The sequence below is a fragment of the Notolabrus celidotus genome, chromosome 14 (assembly GCF_009762535.1).
Source record: "Notolabrus celidotus isolate fNotCel1 chromosome 14, fNotCel1.pri, whole genome shotgun sequence".
Taxonomy (NCBI): domain Eukaryota; kingdom Metazoa; phylum Chordata; class Actinopteri; order Labriformes; family Labridae; genus Notolabrus; species Notolabrus celidotus.
This window is the reverse complement of record NC_048285.1, coordinates 22,755,507-22,781,341: the sequence shown is the minus strand read 5'-3', so window position 1 is coordinate 22,781,341 and position 25,835 is coordinate 22,755,507. Positions and strand designations below refer to the sequence as shown.

At 39.7% G+C, this 25,835-nt stretch overlaps 1 protein-coding gene across 3 annotated transcripts in view; it reads right to left on the bottom strand.

Moving 5' to 3' along the window:
* The window catches only part of igsf9ba (immunoglobulin superfamily, member 9Ba), an 81,611-nt gene that overhangs the window by 15,828 nt on the left and 39,948 nt on the right, over positions 1 to 25,835 (bottom strand). For all 3 annotated transcript variants that reach the window (XR_004633901.1, XM_034701722.1, XM_034701721.1), the window contains exons 4-13: positions 18,734 to 18,885; positions 13,415 to 13,532; positions 10,375 to 10,516; positions 8,683 to 8,828; positions 6,075 to 6,217; positions 5,634 to 5,774; positions 5,431 to 5,550; positions 5,165 to 5,315; positions 3,458 to 3,581; positions 1,035 to 1,210 (exon numbers count right to left, since the gene is read on the bottom strand). Coding sequence is in view for 2 of the 3 variants with exons in the window: in XM_034701722.1 (XP_034557613.1) it covers positions 1,035 to 1,210; positions 3,458 to 3,581; positions 5,165 to 5,315; positions 5,431 to 5,550; positions 5,634 to 5,774; positions 6,075 to 6,217; positions 8,683 to 8,828; positions 10,375 to 10,516; positions 13,415 to 13,532; positions 18,734 to 18,885 (1,413 nt within the window). In the remaining variant the exon portion in view is untranslated. The remainder of the gene's footprint in view (positions 1 to 1,034; positions 1,211 to 3,457; positions 3,582 to 5,164; positions 5,316 to 5,430; positions 5,551 to 5,633; positions 5,775 to 6,074; positions 6,218 to 8,682; positions 8,829 to 10,374; positions 10,517 to 13,414; positions 13,533 to 18,733; positions 18,886 to 25,835) is intronic.

Below are 25,835 nucleotides of genomic sequence, written 5' to 3'. Positions count from 1 at the left end.
GCTCTCCAATACATCTTTCTCATGGCGAACACTGAAGGCTTGACAAACATAGGTGGAACTAATAACATATTTAATGACTCTGGCGTTGGGGATGATGGTTTATTGGCACACCTAAATGGAACAGTGCCATCAATAATGTCATGGGTAACACCTGTGCCTCTCTTGCTATGTCAACTCATAATGTTTGCAGGGAGGATTATCTACTGCGTTGCTCAGCTAATTAAAGCAGGTATCATCTAGTCTCATCTCAGTGCATGTGTGGGGTGAACTTGTTCGAGTTCAGTTGCAATCAGCTGTTCCCTGACACACATAGAGCACATTCTCTTCTTATGAAGACTATAAATCTGGGGCACTCAGATTTAGAAGCAGATCATTCTTGTTTGTCACACTGGAGCACTGTCAAAAGTATTTGATGGCTTTGATCTTGTTATGTGGGGGTTTCCTCTTTAAAATCCTGATTGCAGAGCATAAATGTGGTAAGACAAAAAAAGGAGGGGGCCTAAAGTCTGGGATTGCACATGGTTTAATCTCTGCTGGTTATGTAGGTAGGTGGGTGAATTAAAGCAGTGTGTTTTCAGCATGTGGAAGATGAGACTTTAAAGTCATACACACATGCCCACTCACACACAGAACTGAATTAATCTACTTCCTCTTTCTCTGCATTAAAATATTAAACGCAGGTGACCAACATGAGTATATCAGCATTTCTGTCAACTGTGAACATGTCACATCTGAATTTATGCAGCTTGACAAATGGAGCTTCATGTTTTGTAGAGGTTTAATCAGCCTGAAACAATAAATGTGATGGAGGACAAGAATAAGATATTAAAGTGAAGGGAAAACCTCCTTCCATCTCTCCAGTAAACTTCACCCTTACATACATTAATCTAAACATCACTAGAGGGCAGCATGTTCAATACTGTATCTGATGCTAGTCTTAAGTTATAAATAGAGTCTCAGTGCAGCTCAGTGGGTTTACTCTGAAGTCAGGAAGCATTAAACATGGATGGGAAAACCTTTGATTAAGAACCCACCTGCAGTGTTGACTGTCACAACTTCGCTGAATGGGCCCGTGCCCAGTTTGTTCTGTGCCAACACACTGAACTGGTACTCCGTCCCAGGCTCCAGCCCTGGCACCACCAACCAGATCTGAGCACCAGAAACCGGCATCGAATGCCAGTCGTGAGGGCCGAAGTCTGTTCTCTTTGACCTGAGAGTGGAAATGAGAAAACAGGAAAATTGAAGCAGGATTCATGACGGACTCTTCAGTCTGAAGATGATGCTGTTTCGTGGATGGATCATAGAAGTGCAGTTAATTAAAAGGCCACGCACCAAACCTCTTTAATTTGCTCCAAATGGCGGGCTTAAAACTCCTGGTAAGACAGTTTCTGTTTTCTATGCTGTGAGGCAATTTTTTAAAAGTGAGTTGGAGCCAATCAAAAATGGAATCTTAATATCCATCCTTATATCCAACTTTTCATTTGAATATCTTTTATATCTTTATCATTATTCTAAAATGTCTTGCTCAGTCATATAATTTGATAGCTTTTTTAATTTGTATATCTTACTGACAACATTTTTATTTCCTCCATGAACTACTGTCCCATACTTAACAACTAAGCCCCTCAGATCATTGCTAATAATCCTTGAACAATAAGGCCCTCCCATTATTTGCACATAGATTCTGGAATATTCTCTCTGTGCCGCAAAATCTCTTTTCCAAACCCGCTCTTTCTCCCTGTCCTTTCCTTTGTGGTGATTCCTGATGTGGTTTGCATTTAAATTGATGCATGAATTTCTATCCGTGTACAATATTTGTTCACCGTCTATTCATATTTCTATTCTTTTATTCTATACTTTTTCTTAAAATCTTTTTTCACCAACAAGCAAAGTACTAAAGTGCACGGTTAAATAATAAAACCTGGACCCTTGCTCCTTAGAGGCTTGAACTTGTACTTAAGAAACTTTATAGATGACATTTAGTTGACAAAGGGAACTGGCAAATCACACTTGACACTGGTTCAGAAATTAAACTTGCATCAGCCTTCTTCCATTCTAACAGCTAGTTTACTTGTTTTTACTAAACACTGACTAATACTATCATATTTTAAAAACCTTCAATATGAGGTTTTAGGTTGTACTTAAAGGCCCTGTGAGGAGTTTTGAACTGGCTGAGAAACAGACTGAAAATGAAACTGATGTCTCTTTATAACCTTCAATAGTAAACAAGTCCATCAGCAGTAACACTGGCACCTTCTCTGTTGTAATTTTTAATGCCTGAAACCGCCCTGATGGGGGTAGGTGCTAAACCAGATGATGGACATCTTGCTTCAGAAACAGCCTTTCTTTGACTGTTTTCATGGAAAATAATCACATTGCCTGATAAAGTTGACTGATGAACACAACAGGATGAGGCTTTTGTTGAAAACACTACTTTTGCATGTGTAGGACAAGAGATAAGAGGTATCACTTTGTCCACAAGGGGGGCGCCAGAATCGATACAAAACAAAAGTTCCTCACAGCACCTTTAAATGGAAGTTTTGTGGGAAGGATGTGGATAACAGAGTGCACAGAAAATGTCAAATAACCGACAAAACTAACAGCTTCACATTTAAAGAGAACATGTTTTCTTTTCTGTAATTCGCCAATAGGAACCTCCAATCCACTTTCAAACAGTGAGCACTTAAAATGACATTTCATGTTACTACAAATATTGCTACATCCTTTTAATTTGAAATATCGACCTGAAAAATAAAGTCATTTTGGTAGTGAAGTGTAAATCTGAAATTCAGTTGATTTAACAAAGATAACAGTTTACCATTATAACACATCCTAATGAAGTTAAACCAGCCTACTACTTTAGTCTAATCCATAACCTTCTATTAGTTATCTCTGTAGCCACATAAACCAGTCATTGGTAATTAATTGCATTCACTAGGGTTTAATGTGTCTGGCTCTACAATGAGAAAACGGTTAAATGTGTAATTATCTCTAACCACCATAATTACAGGGCTTCCACTCACAAATTTGTAGTTTCGACTCTGTGTAAACAGTATTTAACATACAGTTTAAAGCTGTGAAAATACATTATCCTTTTTTAACAGTCTACAAATGTGCAAGCTATTCAACCTGAGCAGTTTAACTATGCACATGCACTGAAAATTACAACAAAAAAAGGTCCACATTGAGGCTGCGCTCAGGTGCAGATTTTGCATGTGTAATATTGCAGTGACAGTGCATCACCTTCCCAACCCACATCATGAATTATACACATGCACAGAAACAAAACACCTGTGAAAGAAAGTTTTCACCCTCACTAAAAGTGACCACAAGAAGAGAAAACCCTTCTTCTTATTCTCCTTCTGTGTGTCAGACTAGAACAATATAACCCTTAGGTTGTGTTTCCACATCTGCAGACTGCAGTAATTGATCTGAAGAGAGAAGGAAGAGCACTTACACTGGACCATACCACACAGAGAACGTCTGTTCGAAGCCACCATCATAACCTGGTTCCCAGGACACATTAGCAAAGGTTGTAGAGGGAAAAACATGGATATTACCAGGAGCGTGGGGGCTGGTGCCTGAGTGGTTTGTAGAGACAGAGAGAGGGAATGAATGAAAAAATGAGACAGTACTATTAGTCTTAGCAAATGCATGAGTACTCTAAGTTATTGTGTAATCCGTTTGCACTGATAAAACTATAGCTTTCCTCCTAACATGCAGTGAATTGACATTTATTAACATATTTGGTGATCTAGAGCTAGACTCGGGTCAAAATGAAGAGCGTTTTGCTGGTATTTTCACTCCTTTAATGCAGCATCCAGAGCTTGCCTGCTCTCCATGGATAATGCTGGCTGAGGTGCTGACCAATGTAAGGTCAAGTTCAAGAGCAGCAGTGCTGTCTGCAGCTCTGCTCATCCCACCCACGTAACAGCTGTGCTGTGTGGCCTGAAGCCAGTTACTTCTCACTGCGATAAAAAACAGAGAGACCTGAGCGTGGTCTGAGGAGCACAGCTGCCTTTGCGGCCCTGTGACACCTGTCAGCTGAGGGCTGGTCACAACGAGGCAGGCGGAGAGCTGCCAGCTGTGAAACAGGATAACAACTCCATAGGCACTGGGGCAATGGGCTACTGGGGCAGACGTGCGCACACTTTACAGGCCAGCGGACGATAAAAAACAACAACTCAGGCTTCAAGGAATAGCTTAACACTCACAACTTATTCATATTTAAATGTAAAAATATGAAAAGTTAGTTAGCCTAATTGAAATTTAACATGGAGTAGCTTTTACGGTAACAAATTCCATAGGGTGCAAAACACTGAGCTTGCAAGGCTCTAATATTAATTTTAAGCTAACCAGCTCCTGTCTACTCCATAGTTACAACACAGGTATTTAAGGGGTAATAATCTGTCGCTGTTGTAGTAGCCTTGATGAGTTGTGTATTTTCTATTTAGCAGGCACATTTTTGGCTTGATATCAATGCTACAGCCAATAAATTGTATTAGAAAAACCCTAGTTATAGCCTAAAGGCTACTTTTTTATTTTTGCAGTGTTTGTATATGTCTTTAATTATTTTAAAAGTTTCTTCAGTGTTTAATTATTATTATTGTTATCATTATTTTATTTAAAAAAAAACCCATCTTAACAGTATTTTATGCTCAGTGTTTTAACTTACTTCACTGTGCAGCACTTGGCTTAAGCTTTATTCTTTTTTAAAATGTGCTTTATAAACGGATTGGATAAATGGAAAAGCTACCATTGTAAGTTATTAAAATCTGAACCCAATTTGTACAACAGATAATGAATAAGACTTTCTATACATGTATGTAGCTAACTACAATACAATCTTTTGGCATTTTAAAATCCCTGCCTTTTGTCAACACCTAACAAGTAGAATTGTTCTGAACTCCAAACGTCCTCGGTGACTGTAGTTACAGACCCAGACTAAAAATTAAGTGTATAAAGCTATTAAATATGAGATGTAATGAAATTTTAATGATACCTCAGGGGAAATTGGGATCAAGGCCTTCTTCGTGCAAATCACTCAAACCACGCAGACAGTGGGATAACAATAAACTCAAAGTAAGTTCAAAAAGGTGAGTTTGTGGAGGAATCTGAGCAAACTGTGGTGGAGCTGAGAGCACTGTGCAGATTTTGTTTGTACCGATGACTAGGATACGCGTGCTGGCAGTGATGCTCGTGACCACATTAGTGGCTACACACTCCCATTCTCCGTGGTCCTCCTTGCTGAGGGACAGAAACTGTAAGCTGCCGCTGGGTAGGATGTTGTGCTTACTCTTGCTTGGCTTCCCCACCTTCAATGGACACGGAGATTACAGCAATGTGGTTAAGAAGTGACGTGCAAACAGATATTTCAGCACAATACAGATAAAAAGAGTTGAAAAAGATGATTTCTTTCTTTAACTGCACCTTTCTCCAGGTGATGGCTGGTATATCAGGGTCTCCAGAAGCAGCACAGGGGATAACTAGCTCTCTTCCAGCCTCCTGTCGGTACTCCCCCCCAGGCCTCACATTAAAGTAAGGGGGATCCTAAACCCACAAACTCAAGTTAAACATCAAGACTTTTGTGCTTAAACATGCAGAAACGGAAGCAAATATAAGCAGGGATGTACCTTTAGCACCAAGGTGGCAGGGGGGGACATGCCCATGGTACCTAGGGCGTTGTAAGGCACACAGGTGTAAGTGCCCAGGGAGTCTTCTGTGGCCTCCGCCACCCGGATACTTCCATCTGGCATCATGCTCCAACCGGGATACTACAAGACAAGGAGGAGGCATCTGAAATGTTTGGTTTTAAATCTGTTTAAATCTGTTGGAGGAGAGGTGAGTTTTTATGTTGTGATAGCTTGCCCTTGATAGCGGCGCAAGAATGTGTGACCTCAGTGTTAGAAGATGAGTAGGCAGATAACTTCAGCATGTATGTACAGAGCTATTGAGTGAATTCTTTAAACAGTCGGGTGATCTTGAGATTGTACTGGGAAAAAAACATGTAGCTCCACTGAGAAAGACAAAAGTGAAACAGACAGGGAAGACTTCAAACCCTGAGGCAGACTAACCTTCTCCACTCTGAGAGGGTAGCCATCTTTCTCCCACTTCACCGCTGTCACAGGTGGGTTGGCATCCACAGGGCAGCGGATGATGCCTGGTAGTTTCCGTGGTACGTAGATGACCGGGGGCATGTTGATCACTCTGGCAGGGTCTGAAAGAAAGGGAGAGCTCAGGATTAGGAGAGCAGGATGCATGATCAATAATACCTGATCTAACAGGGAAAGAAATGACAAAACAGAGAACAAAAATGCACCATTAAAAAGATGATTATCATGTGTATTAGAGCAGGGGTTCCAGGGGTTCCCAAACTTTTCAGCCTGTGACCCCCAATATAATAAGTGATCCCCACTGTCCCCCAAAGTGATTTAAATTTGCTTTATTTAGCCAGTCTTCAGAAAATGTGTCTACCTACATGCACATGTGGCTGTGTTTCCTGTGCTGTTATGAATTAACCTGCTGCTACTGATGCTGATGTTCATTAAGTGATAAATAATTCTAACTTCAGAAGTCATCTGGCAACAAACACATGCAGGAAACTAAGGATTTTTTTTTATTTGCAAGTTTATTTTTTTCAAATTTAACTACCTTTTGTTGATATTTTTACAATAATGGGTGAAATATGCAATTTAAGATTACCTAAAAAAACAATAATAGGAAAACATATTGAGACCCCCACTTTGGGAATCCCTGTGTTAGGGGAGGGAATGCAAACTAGCCCTCTAAAAACTAAAAGTAAAAGCTTTCATCAGCTTTGCTTGCTTGCAAAATCCTCCCTTGCTCAAAAAAAGAAAGAAAATATTTGGCAGCACTCCTGAGGGGGCCTGTAGTGCTAACACAAAGGTTATAGAAGTTGAAGGTATTCTCAATGATCCAAAACTTGAATAGACAGTGTGTTCGCAGATTGACTTTGTGCAGGATGGAAAGAGGAGACGTGATCATTCCTCAGAAACAGATGTTTTCACATAATGTGGAAGAATGCAGCTGTGCATCACCTATGTTTAAAACTTTGTTGGCACCTCATGGAGTGCAAATACAATCCCATCATCATGAAGGGACTGTCACAAGTAAAACTTCATCTCACCCTCACCAAGTGGATTTTCATATTGGTTCTAATGTATTTTTTATACACTTAAAATTTAAGTGGCAATAGACGTGTTTACGTGTTTTCATGTTTCATGTTTCATTTTTTGCCCCGAATTGGTAGACAACACAAAAAAAAATGTAGGGAACACTGTTGAGATGTGATATCAAATATCAAAGAAAATGACACATGCAGAAGTTACTCGTATTCTTTAAGCCGGAGGAGTGGCTTGTCAATGTTTACATACAGTTGAAATCTTAAAGTTAATTGCTTAATACATGAAAATATCCTCTTCTCCTTCATCTTCTCCTTCATCTTCTTGTTCTTGTTCTTCTTCTTCAGGTGTTTTCAATTTTGAATTACCTCCTACCACTAGATTTATACACCCAAGTTTTTTTCTGCATTCTTTTAAATCAAAGACTAAGACTTTTTAATTTGCCACTGCCTTCCTATCTTAGATTATTTTAACTCCCTTTAAATTAAAATTTTAATGTAATTTTTAATATATTTCTAATTTTCCTTTTCTTTTCTGTTTCATTATATTTGTCATTTTAATTGTGTTATTTTATGCCTGTCTGAATGTCTCCAATGCTTTTAATGTTTTAATGTAAAGCACATTGAGTTGCCCTCGTGTATGAAATGCGCTATACAAATAAAGCTGCCTTGCCTTGCCTTGCCTTGCCTTGCATTTAATTTTTAAACTTGTTCTAAGACTTTGGCCTGTTTGAAAATGAAAACATTTCATCCTGACTTTGCTGCTCGGAGCGTCTTGTAGCAGGACAAACTCTTTCTAATCAGGGTAAGCAGCGGACACAAGGACGTGTTAGAACTTTTAGACCTACATTAAGTTACCTTTTTGCACAGATTCTGGGAGTGATTCTGAGACACTTGATAAATTGAGAACCAGGGTATGCTTTGCATAAGCTTCCAGGACACTGGTTTGATGCTGTGTTTGAGTCCAGTGATGAAATCATTGCCTGCTGTGCTGTGAATCCCCTGGCTCTCTCTCTTATAAAGGGGCACAATAATCAATGACGGGCAGCAACTTGGGAGCAAATTAGCTCAATGCACAAGAGCTAAAGATGTAACGTCAGACTGCTGAGGATGAGGAGGGGGGATTTTTCTTTCTGGTTGTTCAGAGCTGATGAACAGGAAGGTCACCATTACATTTTAGGAGAGTTTAAAAGAGATCAGAGAGAAAAAAATGGAGTCTGAAGAAAAGTCTGTCTCCATCTTTGAGCAGAGGAAAGAGGCGAACTGGTTAATAATTGTATCGTTAATATCCACTCAGAATGTGATGCATTCAAAGAGGCTCAGTCAAAACGCACTCAGCTCCCCCTCTGCCACGTCTGCCCTTGAAATTCAAGAAGGTTACTTCGCGATACAGCGGAAGAAGCAGCGCTGCCAAATAATCCAGCAGCCTCCAGCACCAGCAGCCTCCATACTGCTGCTGCTGCTCCCTCTACTCACACACACAGCTCGCTGTACCGTCTCCCGCCCCTCCCCCTCCACTTTGTTGCCACGGTAACACTCACACTGAACAGTCAGGTAGGCCGATGCCGAGGGCGAGATGCCGAGGCTGTTGCTCGGACTGCAGGTGTATTTCCCAGCATCCTCCGGCTTGACCCGGAAGATGATGAGGGTGCCGTCGATGAGGATGCGCACACGGAGCTTCAGATCACTGCAAGAAGACACGAGAGGTTCAGTCACAGTGTGTTACAGGAACACACAGACAGGACAAGGGAACACATCTCAAGTGCTCTACCCAGTTTTGGCTGAATTACATGAAGGTGCCATAAGAGAGCAGCAGAGAGTCAAACAGCAGCTCAGCTCTGACAAGGATCCAAAGAAATCCAAGTACAGAGTGAGAGATTCAAATAAATCTGCTTATTGCCGTAATTGCCAAATGGTAGAGCCTTCATGTTTTCCCCCTTGATACCATTTAAAATTAAACACAGCAATGATGGAGCTGTGGTCCTTATCCACACTGTGAAATAATTTAACAGCTCGACATCAATCTGAAAAAAATATTTACTCATGCAACCTTTAAAACCTTTTATACAAACCCTTCATTAAGGCTTTAAACATTGACTAAAGAATAAATTAATGGCTGGAAAAATCTGCTGGGTTCAAGGCCATAAAAATAAACATGAAAATTTTTTTTACCTTATCTGAGAAAGTGTAACCTAAATTTCATTTATCAATAACTACTTAAGCATCTATAAATGGATTACCAAATGATCTAACTGCATCACTGCCAAAAAGATTGTTTAAAACTTGGCACCGCTGCTTGTTTGTTCCTACTGTGGTTTACAACTGCTCTTTAAAAGTAAGTTAATAATTTATTGATGATTAATTAAGCCAAACGCCATTACCTCATGCATTTAGTGTGTTCTTTTTATAGCATCTTTGGGTATCCAGAAAAGTGCTCCATAACAACTGTTAGATTAAATTTAATAGGACTGTATTGGCTGAAGTTAAAATCTTACAGTAGCATGGAGACAAAACAAGAGATGGAGATAAACAAATAAAACACTGGTTAAATGAAAGATAGAAGAAATTAGAAATATGAATGTTGAAAAGATGCAGATAATGTGTATATTCATACTTGAGGGACCATTTAAGGGAATAGTGAAAATGTAACTATGTAATCTATATAAAATCACTTTTATCCTGTAAAAAAGAAAGAAAAATCTAGACTCTAGCCTTTAAAAAATGAGATTGGTCACTTCAGATCACTTGTTTTCACTCAAAGTCCAACTCCCATTCACTTCTTCTCCCCTCTTGTTTTGCATGCCACTATCATTTTAAAAGCCCTCTCAGACTCTAAAGACAGTCTCTGGAGTCCCCGCAGAGGTCCTGGCTACGCTTCAGATCATCGCTGCATGATGACACAAGGCCCGAGTCATGTGATACTGCCATCAGACTGCACAAACTCGCCTGGCACTGTCCAGACAGACCCCCACCAGGCCCACTCGCACTGCCTCTGGGGCCGCAGCAGGACAGGGCACCAACCCACACATACAGAAACACACACACACACACACACACACACTCAACACACAGCAAAGTGCTCAGGGACACACAATGTCGCTTATATCACAAAGGCTTGATTTGAACGACTGAGCCTCTGAGCAAGGCAGCCCCGAAGCCTCAACTCCACGCATGTGTTTAAGTACAGAGACACTGCAGCTACAGTACAGAAGTGAACTTGATCATAACTTTACTTCTTGAAGTAGACGTTGTCCTCCTCCCAGAACCAGGTGTACGTCAGGTTGCCGGGATACGCCTCCGCTTGGCAGGTGAAGAGTGCATTCTGGGATATGTTTACAGTGACGTTTTCAGGTGGGGAGACGATGTATGGAGGTCCTAAGGATGACAGAAACCAATGCTTTAGCTTGTTTAGTTTCTATGACAGTGGGTTTTTTGAAAGAGTTAGCAGTCACACACAACACTGACATATCATTGTGCACAAATGAAAAAAGTACTAGATAAGAGTCGCTTATTTATTATTACAACCGACACTGGGCAGCACTAGCACCCATGTGGAGTTACTCCCTTTTAGCTCTTCTTTTGGTCCCCACCACCTCCTGAGGAAAATATGTGGTCTTCAGCTACACCAGCGAGATGCAAGTAAGGGATGATGTATAGTTAGCAAGTGGTTCTGCCAAATAGAATCCCAACAGAGCAATTTGACTTAATTAGACAGGACAGCTGACAATAGACGGGAAATGTGGGGAGTAGAGGATGGGGGATGACATGCAGCAAAGGGTTGTGGCTGGGAGTTAAACAAGCAACAAAGATATAGCCTCAGTACATATACATATCATATTTCATATTATTGTGCATTACCAAAAATTTGAATCTTTACACTTTTTTTGAAACAAGCAATGCATTTTGTGATTTGTTCTTTGTCTTAGCACTTTCAAAGAGTCCAAGAAAAAATGTTCATCAGGCAGAGTTACAGAAAATATTTTGACAAACAAAATGTTTTTTAAACTATAAGGCATCCAGTTAAACACCATGCATGCTATGCTATATACATTTATGGGTATTGAAATTTACTTTTTCCAGAGGATCAGGGTGAGTGAGAGCGCACACTATACATTATTTAAAATATACAGCTCAGTCTGATATAGAACATGGCGAGCAGACGGCTACTATAACATTAACAGTATTGAGCTTCTGCATGCCTCACATAGTAACCTCTTCATGGCCCGAGGATCTCCAGGTTTGCTCAAAAGTCTCAATAAAACAGCAGAAGCCATGAAAGGTAAGCTGTCTTTTATGAGTGGGCCCAGATACAAGCCTGCGCTTTATTTTCCTCTCAGCTTGCATGGCTGTTATGCATCAGGTGGGACGGTGGTGCGGGGGTGTCTCACACAACAATTAAAAACAGATCACAGGAGTGAGAATCATGACTCCTCAGATATCTGCTTGTTATTGCTCTGAGTCATAATCAGAACCCGCTTTTTTTATTTCACAGCGCTCTTCATGCCAGCGCACAACCAGACTTAACAACTGCAAACATTTTACTACACACGTTAAGGAGCCTGTGTGTTTAGAGCTGAATGTTTGTTTGTGAGCAGGATTACGGAAAAACTACTGTCCCAATTTACATGAAACTTAGTGAGACAGCGAAGCTTGGGCAAAGACAGAACCTGTTACAGTTTGGACTTGATCTGGATCAGATTCACAAACAAGACCAAGATGAAGGTTTGCCCTCTATGGGTGCCCTTCAAATGCCATTATGGTGTTCTTTTCATCCCTAAAATTCAAACCTCCTTACATAGAACCCTGTGAAATAGGTAAAATAAGAACATTCTACAACACAGTTCCTATGTTCCCAAACTTTATTTTTTGGGTCTCATATTTAAAGTAGATATATACTCTATGATACATTTATCTTGGTATTATTCAATGCTAGACTTTTTTTTTTACATTTTGATTAGAGGAGATATTTCCCCATGTGATGGGAAACAAAACATTCTAACACTGTTATGTTTCTCAATGAAAAGAAAAAGAAAAATCAGCACACTGTACTTTTTTAGAACCACAAATTTCTTCACTAAAATCTCTCGTGTTTGAAAATGTTGTCATATTTAAGTGCGCTATCAGAGTCTTTCACTTTTTTGTGGCAGCTTAAAGTGAGTGAATTGTTGTGTTATTCAGAAGACATTTTTTGTATTCATTTCAGAATGAGGTCAGATTTTGTGATGATTGTGAAAGGTCTCAAGTTTCATACATTTGGTGGCTGAGAAATACACCATCCACTTCATTCATCCTAATCCACCATTGGTTGGTTCTACATGTTACCTCTTTCTACATTATACTATTACTCCTTATCAGACTATTAGTCCTTATCATTATAATATGTTCATATCACATCATAAGATCTCTTGTTGTCAAAGCAGGGCTCTTGTGCAGTGCGTCATAATGCCAGGTGTTTCTCTGAGCACAGACTGAATGTTCAGGTAGTCTCATCCTGTTGAACAATAACTGCTGCAGTGAGTTGTGTTTAAGAGAATTGCTATTGTAGTACCAGTCGTCCATTGGACGCCTGCAGACTTGATGCAGTTGCATCATGCGCACCACTGATCACACTATAGAAAAAGTTACAACACCATGATTTTTTAATGTGTGTTTGCAGTGTGTGTGCACGCTCATTGGGAACGAAGAGGGTAGTAATTCCTCTGCTCTGTTTGCACCTACAGGAGGCAGGGCATTAAAATAACTCTAGCATAAAGGCAAGATGCTCTATTTCCTGTTAAATACACACAGTTAACTCCCCCTCAGCCCCGCTGTATCAGGAGACTGAGAGTGCTGCAGGCTGGCATCACAGCCATCTATCTGATCTGTGTCTAGCAGAGAGCCTAGTTAATGGACCGGAGACAGACAGGGACGTTCTCACACACAGATCCTGTTGTACACACATATCTGTGCACAGGAACACGCACACGTGCACACACAGAGAGGCCCCAGACTGAGCTATTGACTGACCGATACAGACTCACAAGGTGCTGTATGTTAGATACATCAGCACACAGGAGAGTTGCATGGCTCTAAAATGCTGCTACAGTGAATGCCTTGAAATATAAATAATGAAACACAACTACTTTAATGAGGCAATGTAATATTTGGCCCGAGGTAAAGGGTGGGAAACATGTTTTTTTTTCCATTTCAAACACTTGTGATCCGTGCAAATATGCATATCAACAGCACTTAATGTCTATTTGCTACAGTGCATCTATTAAATGGATACCGTACCTTGGACCAGCAGACGGGTGGTGTGAAGCACCTCTCCCTGGTCACTGTGGGCTCGACATGTGTACGCCCCTCTGTCATCTCGAGTGATGCCTAGGATAGTCAGACTGCCATCATGTACCTGGAGATCATAAACAAAACCCATGTAACACAAAGAAAGTAAAAGCATTTCAGCAACCTGATTTCCACAGAAGCTGCAGAGTCACAGTTCAGGTTCTCAAAATGTGTTGATAGTTAATTGGATATCTTGAAGTTTTTAACATTGCGTTAGCTGTTTAAAGGTGTCATTTTGTGCTGTAGCTGTAGTGCAAACTGTGTTATTTGTTACTGCTGGAGAAATTAATCATCTATTTGCAGAATCATTAGAATAGTAATTAAATAGTTTTGTCTTTCAGCCTTAACACGGATCCTTAGCTTTAAGTTACCAACATCAATATCTCATTTTGGCTTTCTTTGCTGGCACCAAAGTTGCTAGCTGTAAGTTTGCTGTGTAGGTCAAATTAAAGGTGTAAGAATTCAATGGGAAATGTCCTCTTGAGTTTGAAATTAAAAAAAACCTGCTGTGGAAAATTAAGTTGTGTATTACACTGCATTTCATGGGAGTATAAAGCAATGTTGAGTCAGTGACATGCACATTTTTTGGATATGACTTACATTGTAGTCTCTGCAGCTGTTTTTGATTTGAGGGTTGTTTTTGTAACAGGTTAATTGATTTGATCGTTAGCCCTTTACAATGTTAAAACTAAAGCTCTTCACACAATCCCAGAGCCCACATTGACATATTTCAGTTGTTTTGGTCAAGCACTAGCAGGAAGTGACTGATTTACCCTTATTTCTTAACAAGTTAAAATTAACAATATTGTAATGTCATCATGGAACAACTGAGAGTTTGGACTTAACTGATAAAATGTTGATCAAAAATATCCACAGATCAAGTCAATAGCAAGATAGTTTTACTTCAAATTCCATATTGCATTGAGTATTTACATTTATAAACATTTGTTTTGAATATGAAAGCTGATAACTGATGTCAAAAGTTCAATGTTTCCCTCTATAATGTCCTTTCTTTGCGTCCATAGCTGATCATAACGCATAACTTTTCCACTCTTAAGTTTTCAGTGACTTAGTGTTGAGAGTGCACTCTAAAGAAAATACATCAAACACGTTAAAGTCATGAATGTGTCACTCTTTAATTAACTCCAACTCTGATTCCTGCATGCAGTAACCGTGGAAACGTCCCGTCGTGTGTTGCTGCTGCTGCGTCCCAGTGTGCAGCTCGCTGATGAGAAGCAATAAGTGTTGAAGAAACACATTAACCAAACCTAATAGAAACAGCCTCATAAATTATGCAACAGGTTGCAAGAGGCTCTGTCCATTCAAGTCACACACAGCTGTAGTGTGTCCATTCATGCAGCTGCTGCGTCTGCAGAATTATTCCCATTCATCCATCTTTCACATGTTTTATAGAGAGACAAGAGATGCTGCGAGTAGATCAGCCAGAGCCTTTAACTTCTGTCGGTCTGTTGGCATACTGAGTCACCATCTCTCACATTGTCTACCACAAGATCGCACTGTGCTTCACGGCTGTAACGACGACATGTGCGTCCTGCTGAGAGCTGGAAGTGTAAACTAAACACTGATGCATTGTGAAGCATCACTCTGAGGCCTGTGAAACCAATTGTAATGATTAAATAAAAAAATATACACTTTATTATAATTATATTGATTAAATGCTTAAACTCAGGACTATCTGGCTGATTCTGCATGTTTTCAACCCTTCGTCACACAGATAGCAGGGTGCAGGATAATTGCCTCCCCTTTCTGAAATCTCTCCAGAGCAAGAAAACTGCAAAACTTCCCGACCCACTGCAGTGATTTTTTATTTCCAAGTGTTTGGAAAGGACAGTACTATTTATAAATCAACTAAACTGCTTTCAAAAAATAAATTTGTTTGCATTATTGCTCAGTTGCCTGGAATCCACCATTCAATTTGCTGATTCACAAAAGGATTGCACGACTTTTGTGCATGCTAAACCTTTGCAAACGAACCAAAAATAAATGGTTTGATTTATAAATTGCACAATAAGAGTTTGAAATCCTCTTACAGGACTACAGAGAGAGGAGATGCTGACAGCTTATCTCCACAATCAGATGTGAAACTAGAGAAAACTATATAAACGCTATCTGGGTCTTACCTCAGATATTCTTATATTTTTTGGGGGAACTGTCAGTCATTAACCCTCGGAATCGTCATCACTTTCTTTCCTCATGTGGTGTCCCTGATCAGTAGGGGCAATATGCTTCATGAACTGGACCCGGAGACAGAGCTGGTAGTGTTGGAAAATGATGTGCAACTCTTGGTGCTAATGACACTGCAACCTATTCTTAGTGAATTCCCCCTATCAGGGTTGATCCTTCTCAAACATCTTATATACTGTACTAACTGTACAGCTATAAACTAGCTAGCATCAACAACCATGTTTATGTTTCTGTCATTTCCCTCCAGTCTCTCATTTCTTTCCTCTCTTCTTTTTGAAGCACATTAAACGCAAACCTTCTTCTTTTATTTTGTTTTTTTCATGGCATCTTTGCCTCAGGTTTGCATCTAATGGCATCTTTCAGTCAGCAGTATATCTCTCTTAAGATTTGGTTTTCTGTTGTTTTGTTTCACCCCAGGATTCCTCTTTTTGCTCTAGTTCGCCCTCATGAACGTGGCATGAGAGCTCAGCAAACACTGCGTCTTTTGGTAACTTCTCCATGTCTAACTTGACCGGTTGTCATACATCTAAAACTGATGTATTTATACAATTTTTCGTGAGCTGCCATTAAATATTGAAGACTCTTAATTTGTAGGATTTGTATCTGTCCCTTTTCTCTCTCTTGCTTTGTTAAATGTGATCATTATGCAGCAAAATACAAAGCCCCCACCTCTCCCAGAATCTAATCAAATCATTGTTGGAGGATTTAACTACTACGGCACAAACAAACAGTAACTCATGTATGATTTAGGTTGTTTAAGTGTTTCCTTACAGTAAACTTAAGAGGATCTGGTGATATGTAACAATCATCAGAGCATTCCGATCCTTTCTGTGCAAAAGCTGAACTCAATCTGAGGTGAGGGAGGGAAGATTAAAGAAAGGAGGAGGAGGAAGTCTGCAGTAAATGAGGAGAAAAAGAGGACAGCGGATGGAAGAAGCTGCAGATAAGGTGAGGCAGGAGATGAAGGCAGAATCTCAATTTCTGTGACTTCTCCGACACATCCAGAGAGAGACCGAATTCAGCCTCTGAAACAGCAGGAGGTTGTCATTGTTTTCCTGCTTTTTTTTTCGCTTGTTACTTGAGGGCACTTTTGGGGGAAATCTTCAAAATCCAACCTCCGTTTCTGTCCCCTCCTGCACAGAGGCTTTGTTTAGTACCTTTGTTTAATGGCTCTGTGCAAATGAATCATGTAATAAAGTTAAGTAAAGAGCAGAGGAGGACGAGGATGAGGCTTCCTTGTCTTTCACCCTGTCTGTCGCATTCCTGTCTTTCTCCATGACGTCTCCATGGATTTGAGCGTGTGACTGAGTAAATACCCCCTCATGCTCGCTCTCAAACACTCCCAGCTTTCCCAAGTTTGAAGTTTTTTGCTTGAACTTACCCTTCAAACAGCCAAATAGATTAGGAAAGCTCATAAATGTGCTGCTTTTTTACATTTTCGCCGGAGCTAGTGAAGTACGGCATTTGGCTCTCACTAGCGATTTCATTTTTAGTGTAACATTCATATTAGGACTAATGTAATATTGATGCAGAAGAGGGAGATTAATAATGCATCAGAATGTTGTCTAATCATTTACGGAGGGAACAGCATTAAAAGAGGGGACCGGAGGGAGAGATGTAGCAGCAAAGAGGGAAAAATGAAAGGGAAAGAGGAAGAGGCCCTGCACAGACGTTCCTGTTTGCCCTCGTCAGCCTGTATCACACAGACTGCGCTAGAGAGGAGATAACGCCTGCAGCAGACTGAATTATCAGTGACATATGAGAATGTGAAGGCATGCAGAAAACCAAAGAGTCTACCTTTAAAAAATTAAAAAAACAGGAACAAGCAGTTTAAAAAGTGCCCTCCAGTGCTCTTGTACTTGTTATGATTATTCAACAACCTGTTCTGTTCAAAGAATTTCAGCAGTTTGTTTTCTATGAGCTGCTGAAATCTAATTTTCCGTTTACCTTGACCTTCCTTTTCCACTGCTCATTCATACTTTTGAGAAAGAGACTCCTGACAATGGCAAATATACTGATGTTAAATTGAAGTACTCTCTCTAGTATTACATGTGGGTGGAGAGAGTACTTGTGGTAGTGAACTGAAAGACAGAGAGCAAAAGTTTCTCTGCTTTTAAACACTAACATTTGAATGCAATAATATTAGTGTCAATAGAACCAAACCTCACCTCAAAGTCAAACAGAATTTAACACAATTAGGAATATGAGAGAGAAAATATTTGAACCTATATCTTTAAAAAAATACAAAAATAAGAGTTATTGCTAAGATTCTTATGTCTGTACTAATCTAAAACAGGGGTCTAAAAGAAAACTACTTAAACATACAGATTTTACTTCTGACATCAGATGATGTATTTCTTTCTGAAATTATTTCTTTGTGGCTGATATTTGAAGTTGTACTTGATTATATTGACACAAATCTGATTCCATTCATCTGCACCTTTACCTGCAACATCCTGTGGCTGCACTGAATCATCGGTCTGTTGATGTTTGCAGAGTGTTCCTAAGTCATCTCAGATAGAGCAACGTGGTAATTGTCTTTGATTCTATGCGGTTGACAACACCAACCTGATGTTTATGTCAACGATTTATGTACCCGAGACATTTCACTGCTGTCAAACTGCAACGAGGCTGTGCCAGAAATATCTTGTGATGACATCACCTGGTCTACTTTTGGGAGTTTATTCACAGGAATAAAAAACTGAATATTACTGAGACAACAGGGAGGGCAAAGAAAGTGAGACGAAGACTGAGAGCGTTGCTGCTTAATTCACTGACAATCAAGAAGCTGCAACTTTTAACGTGTGATTGACTACAAAGATGTATTACATGTTTTACATTTAAATATTTAAATATATATATATATATATGTATGTATTTATTTATTTATATTATTGGAGAACAACAGAACACAATGATTGTAGCCTCTGTTAGATGTAGTTCATAACACACTTCCAGTACAGATGGACTCAGTAGATGACACCATCTGTGCACAAGCCCTGCTTCTATATTTGCACACAATCACAAATCCGAATTATGTCCATTACTCACAATCATTCTTACCGAATATTTAGCGTTGGTGGCGATCTCCTCCCCCTCCCTCACCCAGCTGATCATTGGTTTTGGATTTCCCTGGGCAGAGCAGCTGAGCACAGTGCTCCCCCCTTCCTTCGCCTCCACATACTGCGGCGGCGTCGCTGTGAAAGAAGGCGGGGCTGTGGAGGAAAAAGAAACAGGAGTCATTACATCATAGAGTTTTAACATTTAAAGATGAAGCTGTTTTCATTCAACTTCATTTGAACATTCTGTCTTGTGTTCTCTGTTTGGGATGTTCAGATTGTATTCCAGAACATAGGTTATGTTTAGATATTGAGCCTTCAAATGGGGTCAAGTTTCTGTGTTGACCAGAAGAGTCTGAATGCTCTCATCTTGTTATATTCACAACCTGGAGGGTTAATAATTAATAACAATGCTTGTGACTAAATGGTTGTTGATGTTTTCAGAATTGGTGTACGCTAAGTAAGCTAACATTTTTGGGAGATGACTCCAACTTTTTTCGACAAGAAAAGTTTGATGTTGATATCACCACTGGAGTCTCCACTAGTCTGATCTTTTCTCTGATACAGTACTTTTGGAGTACCAACATTGCCTTACACTTTGCTAGTTTGCTAAGTTGCTAACTTGTACACAGTACTTTTTAATTTGGCATCCATGTTGCTGTCACCTAACAAAAATGACTTCATCATTTGGTTGGCTTGCATATCTTAAACACGGCTTCCCATTTTGAAACCATTGTTCATGTTGGTTTCAGTTGCAAGCTACAGTAGATTTTTAGCCATGCTAGCAGATAGGGTTGCAAAAGTCCGTGAATTTTCAAAGTTGGAAACTTGCCATGGGAATTAACGGGAATTTATGGGAATAAACAGGAATAAAGCAGGAATTTACTAAATTGAAGGTTTCCTCTTAATAGGGAACTTAAATATAGTTGGGGAAAATATGTTTTAGCATAATCCTGATTAAAACAACCAGATTTCATGCAAGTACAGTTGAATGTCTATGCTATTCCTCAATCAATAGCACATAGCACACTGTTTACTGCAGGGCTATTGAGACCACGCCCCCTACATGCACTGTGCATTCCTCCATCACATGCACAGATGATTTCTAGAATCCTGCAGAGGCCAGGCTTGAGAAGCTTGTGAAAAGGTGCTTTTTTAGTTGCATGTTGAATGGGACTTTTTTGGAGGGAGAGGGGCTCTTTTCATTTAACATTTTGAATGGGACTTTGTTGGGATTGCATTTTTGTTCATTTTTGAATGGGTTGGGTCGGTAACTCAACATTCAGGTTTTTGTTCTTCAATGAAAGAATCGATTGTTCAATAAAATATTTAACACTTGATAAAGTTCTACTTACAAATAAATCTGTTTTAATTGTATTATTTTGGATGGATGTCTGCTTATAACAAAACAAATATTTATGCTTGGATATGATACCTTTCCATTAAATTACCCTCAATTCCCAGTTAATTCCCATGAATTCCCATGGAAAGTTTCAAATTTGGAATATTCCTCAAATACCCCAGCTTAACTTCCCATGGAAATTTACCGGAAACTTTCCACCCCTTTGCAACCCTACTAGCAGATCAACAGATGGCAATTTCAAGGTTCAAAGAGGAAAGACTAATGATTTTGGTGACTTTTTATCCAAAACTTTAACATGTCTGATGCTTTGGATTGTTACCAAATACAGATAAACTGTTGACATCGCCATTAGCATCACTGTACCCACCAGTGTACATTTGACTATGACTTGTTTTAGCTCAAAGCATCGCAAAGAGTGATGGAACTAAAGTAGATGGAACTATGGTGTCCAACATAACATGTAAGCTGTTTCTTTGATTACGTTTTTTTAAGGGGGGGCTATTTTGCCCATGGATTATTTCTTATGTTGCATACAGTGTAGTTTATTTTGGACTAGACTCTGTGATGGCATCCATTTGAATGAAAATTGCTCATGCACTCTCAATCTGCCCATAGATTATTGCCGCTTGGATGAATCTATGCACATGATTAAAGATTTGAGCTTTGGGAAGTTTTACCAGAATAAAACTGTGGTTTTAAAGAGGACGATTTGGCCATTTGAACAAATTTGCAGCAAGTCACAGTCTGTTTATACATAAATGGCTCCCAGTACACCGAGATAATTCGGTTGTTTTGTTTCTTAGTAAAAATGTACACTCCAAAAGAAGCCATCCTGAAAGCAGGTGTTCAACATTTTCCTATAACAGAGAGAACAGGGACCAGTGATGGCGACACTCGTTCCTAAATATTGCAGTTTATTCTCCAAAAGCCAAAGACAGCACTTAGTGGCATTACAGAGTTTCCACCTGATGTTTCTGAACTTCACTAACAGCCACAGGGGAGCTCTTCACCTCCTACTGTAGGCCAATAAACTGTAGTTTCCACAGCCAGCTGCTTTCAGTGTTTAAACATAATATTTTGATTATAAATAGCGGCACCCCGTTTAGTTCAAGAGAAAAAAGGTGCTGCTATACAAGTGGGTCAGTGCTTTGCCACTGGGAGCGATGCCACGCATCAGACTGCACACAAGCACCTGGCATGGAGTAAACAAATCGCCCAATTAGCACATTTAGACATCTGCCCGTCCACGCTGCCCTCTCACTCTGTAACACTCATCACATTACATGATACAGTAGATTAATGGAGATGCTAATAAAATGCATCACTGGTTTATGTTTCCCTGACAGGTCAACAGCTGCATTTCACGGATCATGATACATCATTTTAGTTATCAAAGGGAAACGGTGAAATAGTGTTTTTTATCCATCTATATGTTGCACGAGTACTTAAAGTTTATGAATCCATATTATAAAATATCTACCTATATACAGCCCTCTGCCAAGTGCTCAGTGCTGGGATGTAAATGCAACTTCATTCACTCAAGTGCTTTGCTTAAGTATGATTACAGCTACTTTATTTCACTATCTTCATTATCTGCTTGATATTTCTACACAACAGCAAAACTTTTTGTGTCAGTTTTATTGTCAGTAACTTTTTTTTAGCAATTTCACCAGAGGACATTTCTCCCTAAACTTCTCACATGGCTCAGTGGTCAAGTGGGTTGTCTCTCAATCAAAAAGTTAGAGGTTTGATCCCCTGATCCTCCAGTCTAAATGTTGAAGTGTCCATTGGCAAGACTGACCCTAAACGCATCACCATCAGTGTGTGAATGTAAGTATAACTTCGTAAAAGTGCTTTTAGTGGTCAGAAAACAAGGTACTCACAGTCCACTAACATAATTTAGCTTCAAAAATGAAAGAGGCTTAGATCAGTGAAGGATCAAATGTTTAAAAGGAAGGGGCAAAGACGGGCTGCTGGTTTAGCTCAGCCAGTAGAACAGGCTCCCAATATGCAGAGGCTACAGCGCTCAATGCATCGGCTTCAGACTGGCTCCTGGCCACGATGACCCTTTGATGCATGCTTACACCACAGTCTCCTCTCTCCACATTTCCTGTCTCTTCTCAGCCATCCTTTTAATAAAAGCCAAAAAGCCCCCAAAAGATTCTTTAGAAAAAAAGAAAGGGGCAAAGATGAAAGAAAGTCTTAAAAATCAGTGTTGTGACTCTTCAAAAGGGGCTACCCTTATTGACTAGCTAACTAAATTCGAAGCAGGCAGCAACATCCGATATCAAAAAATGAAGCCAATGCAGAGTAGGAAAAAACTGCAGCTCCTTGAACCTCCACTTGAGGCTGCTGGCTGCAAAGTAAAAGAAATTTTTCAAAATACCTGTTTTTCCTGCAGAAATGAAAATGTTTGCAGTCTATCTCAAAACATGGTTTTTGTACCATCATCTCATGTCTTTTTTCGTACGCACAGTGCAGGGAGTGAATTATTTTATAGCATATCTGTTTTGATCATACTAAAGCTGAGAGTTACGTTTACATTTGCATAAGGGCATGGATGATTTGACAGACAGGTGGGTGCATTGTAGCTGTATGCCAGGAGGCTTGGGGCCTACCTAAGCTCTGCTTCTGTGCCCTGTTTGACCAAAAGTTAGGTTGAGTCTGCATTTTCAAACTACAAACGTTGGGCTTCTTAATGCCAATGGGTGACATATATGAGACTATGATCATGTTTAATATGATCTATGATAATAAGTAGGTGAAAGTAGCTCGTATGGTAAAATACAGCTTACACATGAATACATACACATGTTAATTGAATAATATACCAGAAACACAGGCTGATATTTTGTAGAGAGTATATTTTCTTTAGTACTTAAAACTGGCACAATCTTCTTATGACTCAGTATTTGTGGTTTTGGTACTTTAACATAACTAAAGTAGCTGAGTTCCTCCTCCACCATTCTAAATGCTGTTATAAAATCTAATCCTAATTAAAATTTCCCTCAAGGGATTGAGCATCAGCTGACAGGAAATAGGTGGCACACATGGCAGTGACAGCAGCAGGTACATTGGTCAACCTGGGAGTTGTTTCACACCATCAGGTACGGCTCGTCACACAGGACATGTCAGCATGATGGGGAAACCTGGGAGTTGCTCCACAAAAAAAAGTACGCTGAACATCCCAGTTTTGCCCTACTTACTGCAGCTCTTCATCAATTATATACATTAGAAGACGCTTGAAGATGCTGCACATACACGGTTCTTTATAGACCACACAGCTCATCAGCAGATGGCCTGGATGCTCAGACGCAGGATTCAGCCCCGTGCTTTGAAGGCTTACACTCGCTGTTATTTGCTCACTAACCAAAGAGTGTGTCTGTATGGTTTTATTCCCTCGCCTGGTCTCTCTTTTCTTGTCTCTACTCCTTAGAGAATACGGCTACATAGAGTACACATTTTTCATTGATTTCACATCATGAGCCTCAAACGTATAACGTGTGTTTCACTGTAAACTGTAACAGAGTAGAAGAAGGAGGCACTCAAGGAGAGTTTCCTGCCTCTTCTAATATCAGTACACTGAACGATTCAACAGAATATGGACTATCATATTTTATAATAAACAGAAGAAGAAAGAATCACTGCCACACTCACATCGTAACTTATTACTCCCCCATTTGTTACATATTCTATACTTTAACTGCTGTCCCTGTTTTATCTGATTATGAATAATATTAAAGAACAAGCTGTACTTTTTGAAGGGTAAAATAGTCGCAGCCTTTATTATTGCCTCCCGGTGTCTGAAAGCATGCAGTCCCCCTCATTCCGGTTTAGTGTCCTCTGGGCCCGCTTTCTGATCTCTACAGCCAGTCTTATTCAACGCTGGTATCTGTTGCTCTCAGAGTGGATTACCTTGGCCTTTTCCAAGTCCATGATAGGATTTTCTCTCTTGCAGTGGTCTGAGATGGCTGATTTTAAGTTGTACACTTTAACCAGGATGAGGGGGCCTACATGCTGTCACACACCTGGGATACCGTCCCAAGACCGAACCTTTTTGGGCTTGAAACATTTACCTGGAAAATGTATTTTTACTGCTCAATATAGAGTAAGCTATTGTGACTAATACATGGAGAGGTGAATAAGTAAATTAGTAAGAGGTCAGTTATCAAGTTACCTTATTATTAATTTAGTATGTTATTAATGGTTATGCAAAAAGATTGAGAGAGACAAAAACAGGGAGAGAAAGTTTGGAAATGCAGTGCATGATAAATCAGATGTCAGATGTTTAAAGGCACAATAATTGCATAGCCATTATATAGCTTTGACACAAACATAAGACTACGCTGACAGTCGTCCCTGTTTAAAATCTAATTTAAAAAAATTAAATAAAATTTGAAGGCCAAATAGATTTTTTTTTTGTATTAAAGGTGACATATCACGCTTTTTTCATCAATATATATTGGTCTAAGAGGTCCCCAAAACATGTCTTTAAAGTTTATGCTCAAAAAAACACTTTGAAATCAGATTTTGGCATGCCTGAAAAGTCCTCTTCTTCATTCCTCCTCAGAACACTCTGTTTTCTCTCTGACCACGCCCCCTCCGGAAGTGGATGTGCCTCGGCTCTCCGGCACGTTGATCTAATGTTTACATGTTGGCTGAATATACACGGCTGCTCAGAGATCGCGTTACTTCAACCCTCTGAATCTGATCCTGACGGAGAGGCGCCTGTAGGCAGGACCTTTCTGAAGGTTTGGTCACAGATTTAGTGTTTCTTGTTGTTTTATTTATCAGTATGTAGACGTGTGTCTTGGTACACAGCTACGAACATGTCGCTATGTGGCTATGCTAACTAGCGCTAGCACTTATCCATGATAAATAAAAATCATCCACTAGATCTTCAAATCTGCAGACGTGGGGAGTAAAACCGACCTCTGCCAGAAAGGCAGCAGGACCTTTTATGAAGGATTGGTCACAGATTTAGTGTTTCTTGTTGTTTTATTTGTCAGTATGTCGACGTGTGTCTTGGTAAACAGCTACAGCTACAGCTACAGCTATGAACATGTAGCTATGTGGCTATGCTAATTAGCGCTAGCACTTATCCATGATAAATGAAAATCATCCACTAGATCTTCAAATCTGCAGACGTGGGGAGTAAAACCGACCTTTGTGTTTATTAAGACAGCCTACAACTAGCATGCCTCCCTCCTAAGCTCCTTGTTAGCACACATTTGTGCAGGTAATGAAAAACGGGGGGGGATTCAGTATTATTTTATACAGTCTATGGGCTGAACAAGCTCCGAGCTCTGACTCCGTGACAGACCGGATATTGTTGTTACGTAACAAAAACACAGAAGTCTGAAACGGCTCGTTTCACACACATTTACAGAAAGGTGTAGAAATCAAAACAGGGGCAGAATGGATTTTTTTCATTCTCGGGGGTTTGTAGACATGCCAGGGACACATATTTCAGGTAGAGAACCATTAAAAAGTCAATTTTGCATGATATGTCACCTTTAAAAAAACAATTTTAATTGAAAATAATGATAAAATAAAATAACTGAATGAAACAAAAGGTAGGTTTTATTTTTAACATCTTTCAAATTAAATCATGTTTGAATGTCTTTTAAAATCAAATTTACACATTTAAGTTAAATAAAGTGATTACATATTGTGACGGCCTCAGGGCTGGCCTTTGCTTGTTGTGTTCCCTTTTTCGGGGCTATGTTGTCTTTCAGGTAGT